Source organism: Anser anser (genome assembly GCF_964211835.1).
Source record: "Anser anser genome assembly, chromosome: 1".
In the NCBI taxonomy this organism is placed as follows: domain Eukaryota; kingdom Metazoa; phylum Chordata; class Aves; order Anseriformes; family Anatidae; genus Anser; species Anser anser.
In genome coordinates, this window is record NC_139720.1 from 141686055 (window position 1) to 141701862 (window position 15808).

Sequence of the window (15808 nt, forward strand, 5' to 3'; positions counted from 1 at the left end):
TAGTCTGCCACCCAACAGCAACAAATCGTAATTGCTCTTGAATTTTTGGCTGAAAGCCTACAACAAAGGCAGCTGCCACAGCCTCTGGAGCTTTTTCTGCAGTATTGTCTACGCTGGAATGCCAGTGAAAAACTTCCTTGGGGTAGTCCAAGTAGTCTGGAAGGGATTCCCCCGTACTTTGTTTATTACAATTACATATTTTGGCCCAGTCTGTTTTTCCTGGGCAGACTTGCTGTGTCGCCTGAAGATGATCTCCAGCTGACCGAAGTTCAGTATTGTTCCTTGGAAGGCCAGCCAGCTTTGTCTATTAATCACTGTCTGATTTCACGAGGCTTAACAGCTCACAAGAGCTGGTTTATTTCAGCCCAACTTGGATTATAACAACCGGTAACAGTTTACAATTCTCTTAAGTTTCTGAGGTTCCCTGTCATGTTTGGAAATCCTTTGGCTATCTCACATCTCCAGGAGTCCACGGGGCGTGAACATCCTGGCCCTGGCAGTTGCTGTAAAGGTGCTTGCATCACAGGTCCCCTCTGACAGCAGGTTCTGCTGGTGACTGCAGAAAAAAAGGGCATGTCCTGATAATCCAGTGATGCTTATGGGTCCGCCAGTATTACAGGGGGAGGGCAAGGGAAAACACAAATACCCTCCTTAGGCTCTTCCTCCTCTTGTAGCAATTCTTAGGGAAGCAAAGGGTTAGTAGGAATTTGGTGTTTTTCTAACTATCCTTTAAAATGTTTAATCATTTGCTTTTTCCCTTGAGTCTCAAATTTGTATGTTTGTTTGTTTTTTTTTTCTTTTGGATGCCTCCTTGTGCCAGTCAAAAAAATGCATGCCACTGAAAGTAGGCACATTAAGCACTCTGTACTCCAAGGTGCTACTCAAGTGCACTGTTTTGTCTAAGTTAAATTCAAAACTGTTCAGAGGGATTCTTGGTCCAGAAACTCTGTTTACCTAAATATCCATGTTTTAGGAGAGAAATCAGAGAATCATTAAGGTTGGAAAAGACTTCCAAGATCATCTAGTCCAAAAATATACTGGAGTCCCTTTTGGGGGATACCCCTAGATTTTACCAGAAATACATTTGCTTTTCTCCTTTTTATTTTACCACAATTACCATTACCTTTACCCTCTTTAAGCTGGTACTGGGAGGCACAGCCCTGACTCCTCAATCCAGGTGATGACCTGACTATATACATGTGGTATCACAGAAGAACATGGCCTGAAATCAGTAAAATGATTGCAAAACTTGTGCTCTTAAATTGCTCTGACAACATAAATGCTGAAGAGGGCAACTGATTTTTATTTTCCATTTTCTGATGCCCATTCCTCTTCCTGCATTGTTCTTACTGACAATGAAAGGAACTACACAGGGATAAAGGACTTGCAAGTAAAAATTGCAGCACAGTGCCAACTAGTATGTCACTGAAGGCTTAGTTGTACGTGTGTAGATACTTCATATCCACAAGAAGTGGAAGGAAATCAATAGCCTCAGCTTCTGATTTCACAATTAGAAAACAGAAAAAAAATCTAACACTGAAGAGAGGGAAAACCAGGGTTGCCTCTTGTGGTATCGGTACCAGACCAAATCGTTGGGGCTTGCTAGTGGAACAGAGGAGGATGTTGTATTTCAAGATGCAGAAAGCAAAAGTCCTGAGTTGAAAAGATCTAAATTTCCAATTAAGTACTAAAATTTAAAGTTGAACTAAAATATCGATAGTGGCTTTTCATTTAGCCCCTGTATGCTTGAAATTACTGGGCTATGTCAAAACAGACAAAACTTCACATTCAGGGTGCTTAATGTATTCACAGTAAACTTTCTTCCATAAATGGCTGATCTCTGAGGCATTACCTGGCTTCTTGGAGTTGCCCTATGTAGTACAGAAAAGAATTTAGACAGATGACTAAAATTACAAATCATAAAAAATAACCTTTATTCACATTAAAAATCGGCACATATTACACACAACTGAGTAAAATTGATGACAGTGACTAGACACATTTTCACAGCAGCACGACGGAGAGCTTCTATGGAATGTTTAGGGAGACCAACTGATAGCGTATAGCTTCTGTGGCACATGTTACTCTTTTTCTGATTTAACACTGAAAAGCTGAGACATTATTATGCAAAAAGATGAAGAAGGCAACTTGTCACCCAGAAAACAAGGCAAAGAGCAGCTGTTGACAGCTGTGGAATAGATATGTTTCATCAGAGTTAAGACTAAAAGAATAACAGCAATCAGTGACAGAAGGTGAAAGAGGAATAAAGCAAAAATAAAAAAGAGAAAAAAAAAAGAGGATAGTGGAATACACGAGCCATCAGGAAAAAGAAACATAGGAAAAAGTTCTAGCAATGTGCAAGAGAAGGAAGACCAGGGCTGCCTCCTGTGGTCCTGGTACAGGACCACAGCCCAGGGGCTTAAAACTAGAATAGAGAAACATACTGTATTACAAGGCATAGAAAGCGTAAGGCACCTGTCAGTCCTGAGGTTGAAAATTCTTTATGGGACCTGCAAAAGAGGCCACTGCCTGTTCTGCATGTCAGAATGCGCAATTTTTCTGGCAATCGTTAAAAAATCTTGTTTTAGGAGAAAAAGCAGCAGCAGCTCAGGTGATAATTTCCGGTTTCCAGAGGATGAAGGGAAGACGGAAAAGTTTTTTGTCATTTTTTTTTTCAATTAGCATATTCCTTAGGATCAATATTAACAGCAAAGTTTTGGGTATCCAACTTCTAGAATAATTTAAAAATTAGTTATTACTTTTTTTAGGGGACTAAGTAGCAGGGCAATAGGTCATTGCAGTTCAGATAGCAGTAAGAGGACAGACATTAAAATGAGAGGAAGACTGGGAGAGGATCATATGCTTTTCCACGCCTAATGCAAAGGATGGAAATGCACCAGGGAATAAAAGAACATATATGAATAATAGTGAAAAGAATACAGCTAGAACGTTGCTTGCATCCTTTCCAGACCCAAATCCATTATTCAGAGAAATGTACAAGAAGACTCTAAAATGTCTACATACTGAACACTACAATGTTTGCACGCAAGGAGCTTAGAGAACGGAATGCTACATTTGGGGTTACTTGTAGTCCGTGAAGTCAGTTATTAAGGGATTGATTAAAACACAGCAGAACAGTCGTCTTGACTAGAATACAAGAATCAGATGAAATACGTGGGCTGTTTATCAAAGAGAACATATGGGCTGAAGCAGTGCCTCAGCCACAGAAGTTTGCGAGGTGGTCAATTAAAGACACAAACGCAAAAATTTGCTCAAGACAAAGAAAATTAATAGTAAAAATAGAAATGACAGGAAAGAGGCCTTTGAGAGACCGTACTGAGGTATAGTATAAAACCCCTTCTCCATAAGCTCAAATTTAGACATTAATTGTATTCCTTAAGATTATAGCATAAATAAGTACGGTGGGTGATATAAGTACAGTGGGTGCATAATTTTGTTTTCTCAGAGTGAAAAGGCACAAATATTTTTTAAACCTATAGATTATAAAAGGAGTGCTGGACAAAATACCTATTATGGATTTGCTTCTGGTGGTGGACAGCTGGACCCAAGCAGTATCTTCCAGTCATGATTACATTTTTATGCTTATAAAAACACTCACTAAAAGCAGTGATCACATTTTCTTTGTATGTTTTGTATGAAAGACGTCCACTGTAGTTTCATGACAAGGTCGCAAGTCAAAGTCACAGTATCCAATGCTGAAACGACCCTACAGAAATTGACAGAATTGACATGGGTAACACAGAACAAGCTATTCTACAGTGTTAGTTAATTAAAGAGGTCAAAGTATTTTTACCTCTGGTTTCTTAAAATAATCAAGACCCCTTCCGATCTTAATCATCCATCCATTGTTGAATCTGTTTTCAAAATTAACAAATTTTAAAACTGTAAGTGTATGATCACATTGAAGAAAAACAGTTATATTCACATGACTTACAAGCTCCTTCACAATTATTTCCTAGCATAGCTGGTACCTGTACAAACAATGGAACAATAGAAAGCACTCTTCTGTTCAAAAAAAAAAAAAGATATCTAATATTGTGTTCAGTTAGAACATACTAAACTGTCAAGGTGTGGAGGACTAACTTTATCCAGTGAGGGCCAGTGCCTTCTACTTTGCTAACTACAGCTGTACTTAGAAATTATCTCAGAAGTTAGGGTTAGGTAGTAGTTTGACTTTAATTGCCATTCAGTGATTTTTTATATCACTCACCTAATTTCTCGATCATGTATTGAAGATGAAAATGCAACATTCAGCGTTACTCCATAATTCCTCAATGACTGTTTTATTTCTTCCAAGCCACTTGTCTGTTGATTCCTCCCACTGCCCTGATAAAAGTAAAAATATTACACATTCTACTTTTGGTCACCTCTTCCTAAAATCCCCAACAAAACCTTTTTAGTAATACTTTAAATTCAAAGTCTCTTGGATGACAGCAGATTTGCATTTTTGCTGACAGGATAAGAAGCAGACAGATTACAGGCACACTTGCTACAGGATGTAGAGGAAGAGCTCGCCCTCAGCCCTTGAGAACTAAATATAGATTACTATTTGATATAGAATAAATGCAGAGATAGTTTGAAAGGTTTTAGCTCATCAAAGCATCTAAAATGATAGCTATATAAGCTGTTTGAAAAGGAAAAAAATTGACACTGTTTTTGATGACATCTTCCACAACAAAATTTTCACAAAAAGTATCTTTTTCATTTAAGATCCGTCTTACCAAGAATGTTAGACTTATCAAAGAACTCTGAATGTATGAAATTATTTATATTCGACTATCACATTTCATTTTTCTCTTAATCTTGTGTTTTCTGCATCAAAGGCATCAAAGCCTTTCTCTAACAAGTATGTGTAAGTAAGAATAAGTTTATATTTCAGTTTTATATATATATACACATGTTGCATGTGTTTGTGTGGTGTCACCTGAGAACGGGGAAAAAGAAACCAAGATCTATGCACTTACTTCATCATAGGAAGTGAGGAGGTGAATAGTTTTCACTTTGCATGGCCCCTTAACCAGCATCTCACAGAACCGTAGGAAGTTATACAGCTGTAAAAGTTTTGTTTAATTTAGTAACTTGGATTTTTTAAGCTATTACATGCATATGCTATGCTGAATATCCACTTGCCTGATGAACGTGCCTAATGTACGGGTCCTCCACCCAAACTTCAGAAACAATCTCAGTCAGATACTCTTGGAAAAGCTTTTCATAGCTGTAACCTGTTGCATTTTCCTCTATCCTGATTTGCTTATGGTATTTGCCATCTGAAAAAAAAAAATATATATATATATCTTTTTTCAGTAAAGACCCCGGCAGAATTCCGATGTTAACCACCTTGCCCACGTTATGACGGACATTTAAAGACAAACGGGTCAGTCGCAGCTCCCCACCTTGTTTCTCTTTCTCAATGTGCTTTTTAATGTCTTCAGCCCTGGTCATGTACTCAGATATCTTCTGCCGGTAACGCTGCTTTTTTGCCTCATCCTTTGTGCCTGCAAAGCCAAACCGCACGGGTCAGTTCTCTCCAGACCTCGGCCACCCGGGCACCGGCTCCTCCCGGCGCCGCTTCGTCCCCTGAAGCGACGGGGGACGGGGATGGGGACCGGGATGGGGACGGGGACAGGGATGGGGATGGGGACGAGGACTGGGACCGGGATGGGGACAAGGACCGGGACGGGGACCGGCCCTGGGAGCACACACCGATCGCGTCTCCTCAGGACCACGGCGGCTGGCGGTCCCTGAGGGAGGGCGCGGGGAAGGGGGTTTCGCAGCCCCCCCGTACGGCTTTACTCGCAGCCCTCGCCCGGTACCTTTGACCACCTGCAGCAGCAGGTCGATGCCCTCCTGGTAACACACCAGCGACTCCTGGAAACGAGACGCCAGGTCCAGCTCCACCGCCCGCTTCACCGTCTCCGCCCCGGCCCGCTCCAGCGCCGCGGTGCCATCGCCCCCCGCCCGCGACATGGGCACCGCGGCGGCGACCGGGAGGGGACGGGGACGGGGACGGGGACCGGGTGGGGCACGGCGACCGGCTGCCGGGGAAATGGAAACTGAGGCGGGGGAATGGGCTGTGCCTCACCCTTGTCCTTCCCCCGCCTCGGAACTCGAGCGCGGCGGTGGCGGTGCCCGGCCGGGGAACAGCGCCGCGAAATGGCGGCCACGGCGGGGCGCGGCGGCATGGGGCTAGGAGCTGTGTGGAAGGTGGCCGGGGGGTCCCGGGGGTCCTGGGGGGCTGTGGGGGCCGGTCGGGGTCTCTGCTGGCCGGGAAAGTACCTCAGTGCCGGGGTACTCTCTTCGCCGTCAGCCGCCGCAAGATGTAGTAAATGCAGGCTGTGTGCTCGCCGAATGTGAATTCAAGCGGCTGCGCAATCTGCTGGCGGGTGTTCAGGGCTGTAAGGCCACGAATGACATTATTTATTTATTTGTTTTTTAGGTGCTGGGGAAGAGGACCGAGGGGGTAGCGCCCGCAGTCTGGGCCCGTCAGATGTTCACCAGGTCGAGAATTCCCAAGGAGGTACGCGCTGCCGTAGTTGAGGACACTGAGAAGAGACATCAGCCTGCTTAATTTGGGGCTTAATTCTGTGCTGTGGCAGATTTCTGGAGATGTGGGTAAATGACTCTAAAGCCAAACAGACTGCAAGCTGGGCTTAATTTGTATCGTAGCTTATCTTTTTGTAAGATGCCATTTAGTTTCACTTTTCCTAAAATCATTCGTAAAGCCTGTGGAAAAACTCACCGTTCATAGGCTGAACAGAGGTCCTTTTGTGAGATACATACGGATGAAGTGCTGTTGTGGGGAGCTGGGGGTTGGCATCTTCTCACAGGTAACTGGGGATGGGACTAGAGGGAAGGGCCTCAAGTTGCACCAGGGGAGGTTCAGGCTGGAAATGAGGAGACATTTCTTCTCAGAAAGAGCAGTCAGGCATTGAGATGGGTTGCCCAGGGAGGTGGTGGGGTCACCGTCCCTGGGGGTGTTCAAGGAAAGGCTGGATGTGGTGCTTAGGGACATGGTTTAGTGGGTGACATTGGTGGTAGGGGGATGGTTGGACCAGATGATCTTGGAGGTCTTTTCCAACCTTAATGATTCTATGGTTCTGTGTATCTCCATGCAGTCGTATGGCTTAATTTCAGAGTCAATGCATTAATCTGCAAACCATTATAAAAATATGTTTGGTAATGTTATAAAGCTAAATTTGAGGTCTTGGTGCATTTACCTTCTGAAAAGAAATGTAATTGGAGATGTTAGATATTTACCAATGCTGAAGAAAGTTATTTTGTTAAGTGTAATAATAATTCACGTGTTTAGAAAAACAATCTGTGACACTTCTATTCTAGGTATTTCAACCACGGCCTGAAGATCATGAAAAGTATGGAGGCGACCCTGAGCAGCCCCACAAAATCCATGTTGTTACTAGAATAAAAAGTGTAATCGGTCGCCCATATTGGGAAAAGATGATAATACATAATCTTGGACTGGATAAGGTATTGTGTTATTATTGATAAGGTATTATGCACATCAAATATGTAGAGAAACAGGGTAGAATTCAGGTGTCAGTTTTTCTTGCATGTTTGCTCATTTTTAAGGACTTCAATTTTTACAGTCACTAAACTTCAGTTTCTTTACAGCTACTATAAAGTACAACTGAGCAATGGATTACGTATGTAAGAGCTGAGAGGAACAGTAATGGAAAATACCTATTTATTGGGAATTCAGATTACATGTGTATGGTATTGCTGTTGTGCTTGAGGAGAACTTTACCTTAAGAATCCTGCTAAAATAAAAACAGATTTGTAAATACTCAGAACTCAGCTTTCTTTGGGTGATACTAATTAGTTATTGCAAGCAGGCAAATAGGCCTCATTTATTACTGAAAAGACTTTCAAATCTAAAAGGTATGATGAATTTTCAAATAAACTCCAAAAGTTTGTGTCAATTTGTTTTTCCAGTTTTTCATAGGCCAAATTGCACACTGTGCAAAGATTCATCTAGTCAATGTTATATTACGGAGGAAAAAAGTGTTTGATCAATTTAAGGCCTAAGTGAATCAAGTCTCACCTGTAAACTACTGTATTTACATTTACAGGTATTTTGAACAGTTGGAAGAAATTTGTATTAATAATGTGATGGGAATAAAGCTGGAATTGTCATTTTGCTGGAATCAAGAATTTGAGTATTGATTTCATATTTTTTGTATTATCGGAATACATGAGTTTTATTTCTCTAGGTCTAAATATGCATATGTGGTTTATATCTTTACTGATAGTGTGGAAAGTTCAGTGAACAGAGGTTTGTGCTTTAGAAGTGTATTTTTAAAACCTATGCTCTCCTTTATAGGCACATCAACCAAGACTGCACAAAAATATCCCTTCTGTGAATTCCAAACTGAAAGTTGTTAAACATCTGATAAGGTTTGTTAGCTACTTATTTTATTTGGAATACTTAATATAACTCCATTCTAGTCGTAGAACCTTACTAAGCAGACTCTTCTGCCTTTAGGATACAGCCGCTGAAACTACCTTACGGGTTGCCAACAGAAGAGGAAATGTCAGACACCTTTCTTACGAGCAAGGGAGAACTTATCATTAGAAGTCGTCTGAAACCTGTGGAGCAGAAAGAAATTAAGTCATAAGGTGTGCTGGTTGCATTTATGTTCTCTAAAATAAATAATTTAACTCCTGTGTTAAGTGTCCGTGTATGAAATGGAAGCTTAATTCTTACCACGTCTGGTACAAGTGGCAGAGATGACGCTGATGATTAAAAGATTTGTGGAAGGGTTACATGTGCACAAATATAAAATCCAGTGTTGCTAACGTTTGCCTGAAATACTAGATGGCTGGGGTTTTTACTTCATGTTTAAACATTTTGGTTAGATTATTGCAGTTTATGGCCAGCTTTTAGAGACCTTTATAAACAAGGTTAGATAAGCAGGAAAGTAAGCAGACTAGATATAAGTAATGATGGTTAGTGCATTTCTCAGCTAATAGTAAAGGTTTACAACAAAGGTGCATGACTCTACCTTTACTGTGCTAAGAAAAGAACAGGAATTGAAATGGCTTCTGTTCAAAAGTTATTTGAGAACTGACTGGATATCCATTGACAGCTTAATTTATTGAGTCAGGCTTTGTCATTCAAATATCAAACTTGTTTCTTAGCAGACAGTCTCATCTGGCTTCACATGTATCTTAAAATAGGGACCTGAACTCCCCATTTGGGAGTGACAGAAGGAGTGATTCACATCTTGTTAGGTTGTACAGTTTGTCTTTCAGGAAACATGCTGTGTCACTGCATACGTATTTCTTGATTCTGAGTGTTTAGTAATAATAGCCTAAGAGCTGTAGTCTGTGTGAAAGTTAATGCTTTTCTCATGCTAATATTGCAGACTTAAGAAATCTGGAGACCTTAAAGCATATTTGTTTGATTTAGGTTAGTAATTATGAGCTCCAAACATAAAAAATAACACCTTTCATGGGATTATCTTGAATAGTGCTGTGTGCAATGATTTAAAGACTATTTCTATTTACAGTTTAAGAATTGTGGCTAAAATTAGGAAGCTGTTGCTCTATCAAATGATAAAGTAATTTTCATGCCAGCAAGCATAAATTCCATAGTTTACCGTGCTGTGAGCCTCTCCCACACTAGAGGCACTGTAGAGGAGTTAATCTTAATGACTGTATGTTGTGAGAAGATCAGAGGGATACAAGTGGCTGAAAACGAATGTTTATCCTTTCTGCATGCTTGCAGAGAAGAGTAAAAACCAGTAGGAGTTCAAAGGAATAGGCGTATCAGTAGAGGGACATAAAAGCTAGAGATATTGTGTGCAGGAGAAGGACAAAGGATAGGCGCAGTAGTACACTGAAGAGTGCAATGGCTGCTGCAGACAGGCCAAAGGCAGAAATGCAAAATTGAGCTGAAAAAACTCAATTTTTCAAGGAATTACAGGCTGCAGTCAGAAGGACGCAAAAAAGACTGATGTCAGTCCAAAGGATATAGAGTAGCAAGGAAAAAATGAGGCAGATAAATGAATGTTGGTTTTCTTGCTTCCCTCCTTCCTTTCAGTATCTGCACAGCATCTTGTGCTGCAGTGTACCTACAGTCCGTGTGGTGGTTTCCATGTTCCCACAGAGAGATACTCGGTAAAGCTGAAATTTCAGCCCTGAAGAAGGACATGTAGTGCATCCAAAGTACTGAGCATGCTTAAAAGAGATGGCACAAGTACTGGCACCCAGGAAAGCAGGCACATAGTCTGCTCACATTGCTGTTGAGGGACAGCAGGTATTAGACCTTCGCTAAGAATGGTGGCCTAAAGTGACAAAGCCGGGATCTCTCAGCCCTTACCAAGCATGTTTGGGATTTGTGTCCACAGCGCTGCGGCCTGGTGAATCCCCAACAGAGGGAGCACTGCCGGTTGTTATACACAGTATGTATCCAAATACAGGATTCATTACGCTGCAGATGCTGCAACCTTCAAAAGTACTGAAATGTAAACTGAAAAGAATGTATTAATGAGCAAACTTGCTTGGCTTGGCGCAATTTACAAAGTGTTAGGTAAGCTACCAAAGTTAGAGCAGAGCTAATCACTGCTTCCCAGGTACAGAGAATGGACAACATTTTAGATAGCACCTGTTATTCCATGGTAATATTTAGCTTAAGGAGATGCCTACTGCTGACAGGCTGGCAGTTTTTACGAAAAAGGAGATTGTACTTTTTTCTTTTTTTTAATGTATGTGTAAGTTTGAGTGTTTCTCAAATTGTATTTGCTCCGAGGTCACAGCAGTCAGTCTGTGATGAGAACTTCCCAGATTTTCTCTATAGAGACGTGTTTGCTAAAGGTTTGTCCTCAGGTGTAAAACCTGAACCAACCAGAGTGCAAAAACATAATGTGTGTCCATATAACTTTGTTAGTGGAGCATTGTCCTGCTTGTGACTCTTCATGAAGCACAGGTAAGAGACGCTGTCTTTTTGTGGAAGAAACAAATGAGCTGACTTGAGACGACAGGAAAATTCAGGTTAGCAGGTAGTTTGCAGATCTCTGGTCCAACCTCCTGCACCGCTGTCCAGCTGTCTTCGTGGGAGAAAAAGTTACATGCAGAATACAGACTTTGAACTGGCGTAAGCCTCTCTTCTTTCATCTTATGTCTGTCACTTGTCCTCCCACCTTGCACCATTGTGAGGAGCCTGGCTCCATCCCCCTCAGTTACTCAGGGGATCTGTCCTAGCCAGCATAGGCTCATGAGAGGCAAGTCCTGCCTGACCAACCTCATCTCCTATGACCAGATGGATGAGGGAAAGGCTGTTGATGTAGTCTACCTAGACTTCAGCAAAGCCTTTGACGTGTTCTCCCACAGTATTCTGCTGGAGAAGCTGGCAGCCCTTGGCTTGGACAGGTACTCTCTTTGCTGGGTTAAAAATTGGCCAGATGGCTGGGCCCAGAGTGGTGGTGATTGGAGTTAAATCCAGGTGGTGACCGGTCACCAGTGGTGTTCCCCAGGGGTCGGTGTTGGGGCCCATCCTCTTTAATATCTTTATTGATAATTTGCACGAGGGAATTGAGTGCACCCTCAGTAAATTTGCAGATAACAACAAGTTTTCTAATATTAACGATTCTATGATTCTATCTCCTACAGATAAGGAGGGGTCTGCTATTAGGTGCCCCTGAAGCTCTCTCTCCTCATGGGGTTCTCCAACCCCAACCAGCTTGGGGCTCTCTGCAGACTTCCCTCTACTTAATTGGTCTTCCCAGTGTCAAGGGGCCTAAAACAATTCCACTCCAGTTGTGGTCTAACAGGTGCTTAGTAGAGACACATAATCTCTTCCCTTGGTTGAGCTGTGCATACAGTCTGGGAAGCCTTTATTTTGCACACCCCTCACTCCCCCCACCCCCCAAACCCCAGCCCATTTCTGGGGGAGAAATGCAGGATATATTTTTTTTAAATAGGAGAAAATTTCCAAGCAGTAACTCAAATCTAATCATTACTCAGATATCTTTCTTAGTAACCATTTCTCTTAAAAATCTTGGCTCTTGCATCATTGGCGTACTCACTGTGTGTTGTGCCAATATCCATTCCTTTGTAGGACTGGATATTACTAGGTCCTGCATTATAGGCTGAAATCCCACCTGAAATGAGAAAGAAACACTTAAACAGAGGTGATATTTCTTCAGTACACAAAAGTCACAACCTAAATGTATTGTTTTAGTTTGTGCGTCTCTTTTCACCAGCATTTTTGGCCACAGTATTAGCATTTTCAGCTGCTTTTGTCACTGGGGTGTTCCATTTGTGTCTTAGCATTGTGCAGAAATCATGATTTGCATCCAGACTTGGTGCTCATTATCTCCTTGCTGTATTTTGCTAATCTAACATCTTCAGTTGTAGGACTGTTTCCTTTTGTTCGTATTCCTTCAACTCTAATGGCATTAATAACCTCAGACGTATTGTAGTTGGAATAAAGGGCCCCAGCTACAGTGACGTCTTCAGCTGTGATCGCTGCTCAAGAATAAACCATGTTTCCTTCAGTGAGGACCATATGGTTTAGGAATTAATGTGAATTAAGGTCTGTCTTTGGAGTTGTATGGATTGTAGCTTTTTATAGGTAGGCATAGAAATATAAAAGAAAGCAAATGGGAGGGTGAAGAGAAAAAAAAAGCTTGCAACTGAAAAATGTCATGATATTTGCTGAGTTTTCCAAAAGTCTGCTAGAAAGCTAAACACATCATATTTTTCTATTCCTTTTGGTGAGTACAATGAAATACTATTCCACACAGCAATAAAATGAGCAGGGGGACTGGGATGTGTTTAGTTTTTTTAAGTGCTCAATTTTACAGCGTTACCATGCTTGACTTTTATATGTGTGAAGTGTTATAAAGCTGCCATTTTAGAGCTGACAAAGCCATGGCTTTGAGCTGCTGTTCCTTTTTCCACGTTGGGAATTTATTCTGGATTTTTATCATCCAACACAAAATCCCTGTGCCTTGTCTTACATGCTCTTCACTGTCCCGTGTCCCAACAGTCTTATGCCATTTGTCAGCCTGGAAGAAAGGAATATCAATGCACCAGGAAAAAAAAAAAAAGTTTAGAGCTCTTCATCACTTACAGGCTGCCTGTACTCATTTTGATCTTTACTCTCATAGTTTAACTGTTTTTGTTGTGCAGAGAGGAAGCAAGGTCAGCCCAAGGAGTGGGCAAAGCCAACAGATGCATGAACATCAGACTATGGGTGCACTGCATGGGAGAGGAGTGCCTGCCCCACCTCTGTCTATCCGAGCCTTATAAAACCAAGACAGCTGCTGCTGCAAAGACGACAGGGTGCCAATCACAGCGTTACTGCTGTGTAAGGATTTTCAGCTGTAAGACCATTGCTCCTGTCCTCCCCATCTGCCTCAAGTGTGCCAAAAACACTGTTTTGCCTCGGGGCGGCCCCTGGCTCTGTCTCTGTTCTGCTCTTCCCAGGGCAGGAGGAGCAGCTTTGCCTCTTACCCGCGAGGTAGTGCAGTGCAGCCCTCAGAGGGATGGGGGTCACAGGGAAGTGTATCTGAATGTGTGCAGCAAATGTTTGGGGATTGTACGGATAAGCGTACAACTTGGCAAACAAGTGAGGCATGAGTGTAGGCATGAATAATGAAGCAAGATTCCCCCCGCTAGCTCAGTCCCTGCGGTGCATAAAGGGTAATTAACCTGACTGCATGCAGCTGCAGCCTCTGGGCCTCTACACTTAGTTAAAAAAAGGTTTTTGAAACAAGATTTATTATCTAAAGTATGAAATAGGAACAATTAATCTCCTCGTTCCCCAGAGAGCCCTGGGAAGCAAGCAGCAGTTTCATCATGTAGATGCCAGCTGCTCTTGCCCTGATACTAACCAGCATCCCTCCCCTGGTGCTGGCAGCTGGAAAATGGGTCGATGCCAGTTATATTTGGCCAAAAAGTTGTCTGAAAAGTGTTGGGGAAAGGAAAAAAAAAAAAAAAGCCTTCTGGTGGACACTGTAGCCAGTTCTGGCTAGGCCTATCATACTTCACAAAATACTTCAAACTCGGAAAGTCTGAGCTGAGTAAGCAGCACGGTGCTTGATGCAGCATTTCATTTCCTTTACCTTTTATCCGTCTTTCTCTTGGGACTGTACTGCATTTCTCTGGCAGTGGAGCGTGACAGCCCTTACCGCTGGACCTGCCTAATTTAAGTAATAATAGCCAGCCAAGATATCGCTCCAAGTTTTAGAGGGGGTGAGGGGCTGGGATGGGGAACAGGCCAGGTTGCGATCTTCCCTTGCCAAGTCCCACCTCTCTACTTCTTGCCTCGAAAGAGATGTAAACTTTTGCTCAGCTGAACCCAATGTCTTGGCAGCAAGATTAGGGGTTGCCTTTCAATGAGGCCCCTACTGAAGCTTTCTGCTTCAAAAAACAAGGATGAGATTTCTGTTTTTAAGAGGCCATACTTGCATTAAAACAAATCAATTTCTGTGGTCACCCATACCATCCTTCAGTAGTGTCCCAGCATATGACCATCAAGATAATACTGGCTATCACAGCTGGATCAACATACTCGCTGTTGCTGACTTTCATAATCTTGGCTTTATATTTCTCCATGTTCTTCAAATCTTTTTCAGCAAACTTCTCTGAAGCAGGAACTCCTACAGCAAAACGTGCATCGCTTTTCCTTTCATTTTAAAAATCAGAAACAAATTGTTCAAATGGTTATTATGACTGAGCTGATGTTTGGAATCCTTTTGAATCTCTTTAGAGAGAGGCACTAACAGAATCAACTAATTTTTGTGAAGTAGCCTAGATATCAATAGACGGCTAATAGAAAAAGATATTTTTTTTCAAAACCAGAGGGCAGTTCTATAATGTGCAGACTAAAAGGTGTGTCTATTTTAAATCCAAGCCTTTGTTTGGATTAGTTCCAGATTTATTTCTTTTAATTTAAGGTTACACTAGGGAAACATTCAAAAACTTAGATCGTGACAAAACCCTCATAAGGGAGAGAGAAAAACAGGTCTGACGGCAGGGATTGAATGTGCCCAGTGGACCTTGTGTCTTCTCTGTGATGGTCTTGAATATTCCTCGTAGCATCTCAAAGGCCCCTCCCTTCCCAACAGAGAGGTATGTGCCCAAGTAGGATCTTTGTCATGGTGTAAATATCTGCTCACTTGGCACTGATGGTCAAGGACTTGGATTTGCCGCAGGCCTGTGCATGGATTTGAGGGGAAATGAGCAACCAAATTATCACACACCTGGTGCTAACCGTTCCAGTTTGCAGACTCTGAAACTCTAGACATGTTGACATCCAATATCTTCCCACAGAGATCAGAACAGCCAAAAGAGCAGCATTTGCAATGAAAAGTCAGGCCAGAGCAGTGTGTGCAGCATGTGCCGTTGAAATATTTTCAGATCCAGAAGTGAAAATGATTGACATCATTTAGATACTAGCATGGACTTTCATGTAAGGAGATGAAGTTATGGCATCGTATTTGTGCACAATTAATTTTTCCTAGTTCTAGCTTGCATAAAACTCAGGTGTTCAATGTAAGCTTGCCACTCGGGCTTCCTGCAGAGCCAGTGCAGAAAAGCACCTCCAAAAGGCTCTTATCCATTTCAAAATAAAAAATCAATGAGTCAAAAGAAAGCCCGCACAACTAACTGGCTCCAGTTTGCTTTCCTATAACTACTGTCAACAGAAAAAATCAAAGGGAAGCATCCTGTAAATGTCTTACTTGCAATTTAGCTACGTTTATCTGTTGCCTAACCACACTCTTGGAGAAGGTAAGTAAGATACAAACAGCAACGGAGAGGA

At 42.0% G+C, this 15808-nt stretch overlaps 3 protein-coding genes across 4 annotated transcripts; 1 reads left to right on the top strand and 2 right to left on the bottom strand.

The window, feature by feature from the left end:
• Nucleotides 1-1905: 1905 nt before the first annotated feature.
• MITD1 (microtubule interacting and trafficking domain containing 1) lies at nucleotides 1906-6129 on the bottom strand. Its single transcript, XM_083806724.1, has 7 exons — nucleotides 5835-6129; nucleotides 5415-5516; nucleotides 5152-5288; nucleotides 4986-5072; nucleotides 4232-4347; nucleotides 3815-3875; nucleotides 1906-3727 (listed from the first exon to the last, which is right to left on the bottom strand). Exons 1-7 carry the CDS (start codon nucleotides 5986-5988, stop codon nucleotides 3632-3634), a joined length of 753 nt encoding a protein of 250 aa, XP_083662850.1. The 5' UTR covers nucleotides 5989-6129; the 3' UTR covers nucleotides 1906-3631.
• On the top strand, nucleotides 6088-8705 carry MRPL30 (mitochondrial ribosomal protein L30; the record flags this gene model as incomplete). 2 transcript variants are annotated; one of them, XM_083806735.1, is made up of 5 exons in its annotated part: nucleotides 6088-6225; nucleotides 6458-6538; nucleotides 7360-7506; nucleotides 8360-8433; nucleotides 8522-8705. In XM_083806735.1, the coding sequence occupies 5 exons, from the start codon at nucleotides 6088-6090 to the stop codon at nucleotides 8652-8654; spliced, it is 573 nt and encodes a 190-aa protein (XP_083662861.1). In that variant the 3' UTR covers nucleotides 8655-8705. The 2 variants fall into 2 exon arrangements, with proteins under 2 accessions (XP_083662861.1, XP_083662862.1); XM_083806736.1 differs by lacking the exon at nucleotides 6088-6225 and adding an exon at nucleotides 6333-6371.
• A 133-nt stretch (nucleotides 8706-8838) lies between these two features.
• On the bottom strand, nucleotides 8839-15301 carry LOC310900016 (lysozyme g-like; the record flags this gene model as incomplete). The annotated part of the gene is made up of 4 exons (XM_083837233.1): nucleotides 8839-12140; nucleotides 12917-13101; nucleotides 14483-14671; nucleotides 15249-15301. The coding sequence occupies 4 exons, from the start codon at nucleotides 15299-15301 to the stop codon at nucleotides 12013-12015; spliced, it is 555 nt and encodes a 184-aa protein (XP_083693359.1). The 3' UTR covers nucleotides 8839-12012.
• Between the last annotated feature and the right edge of the window lie 507 nt (nucleotides 15302-15808).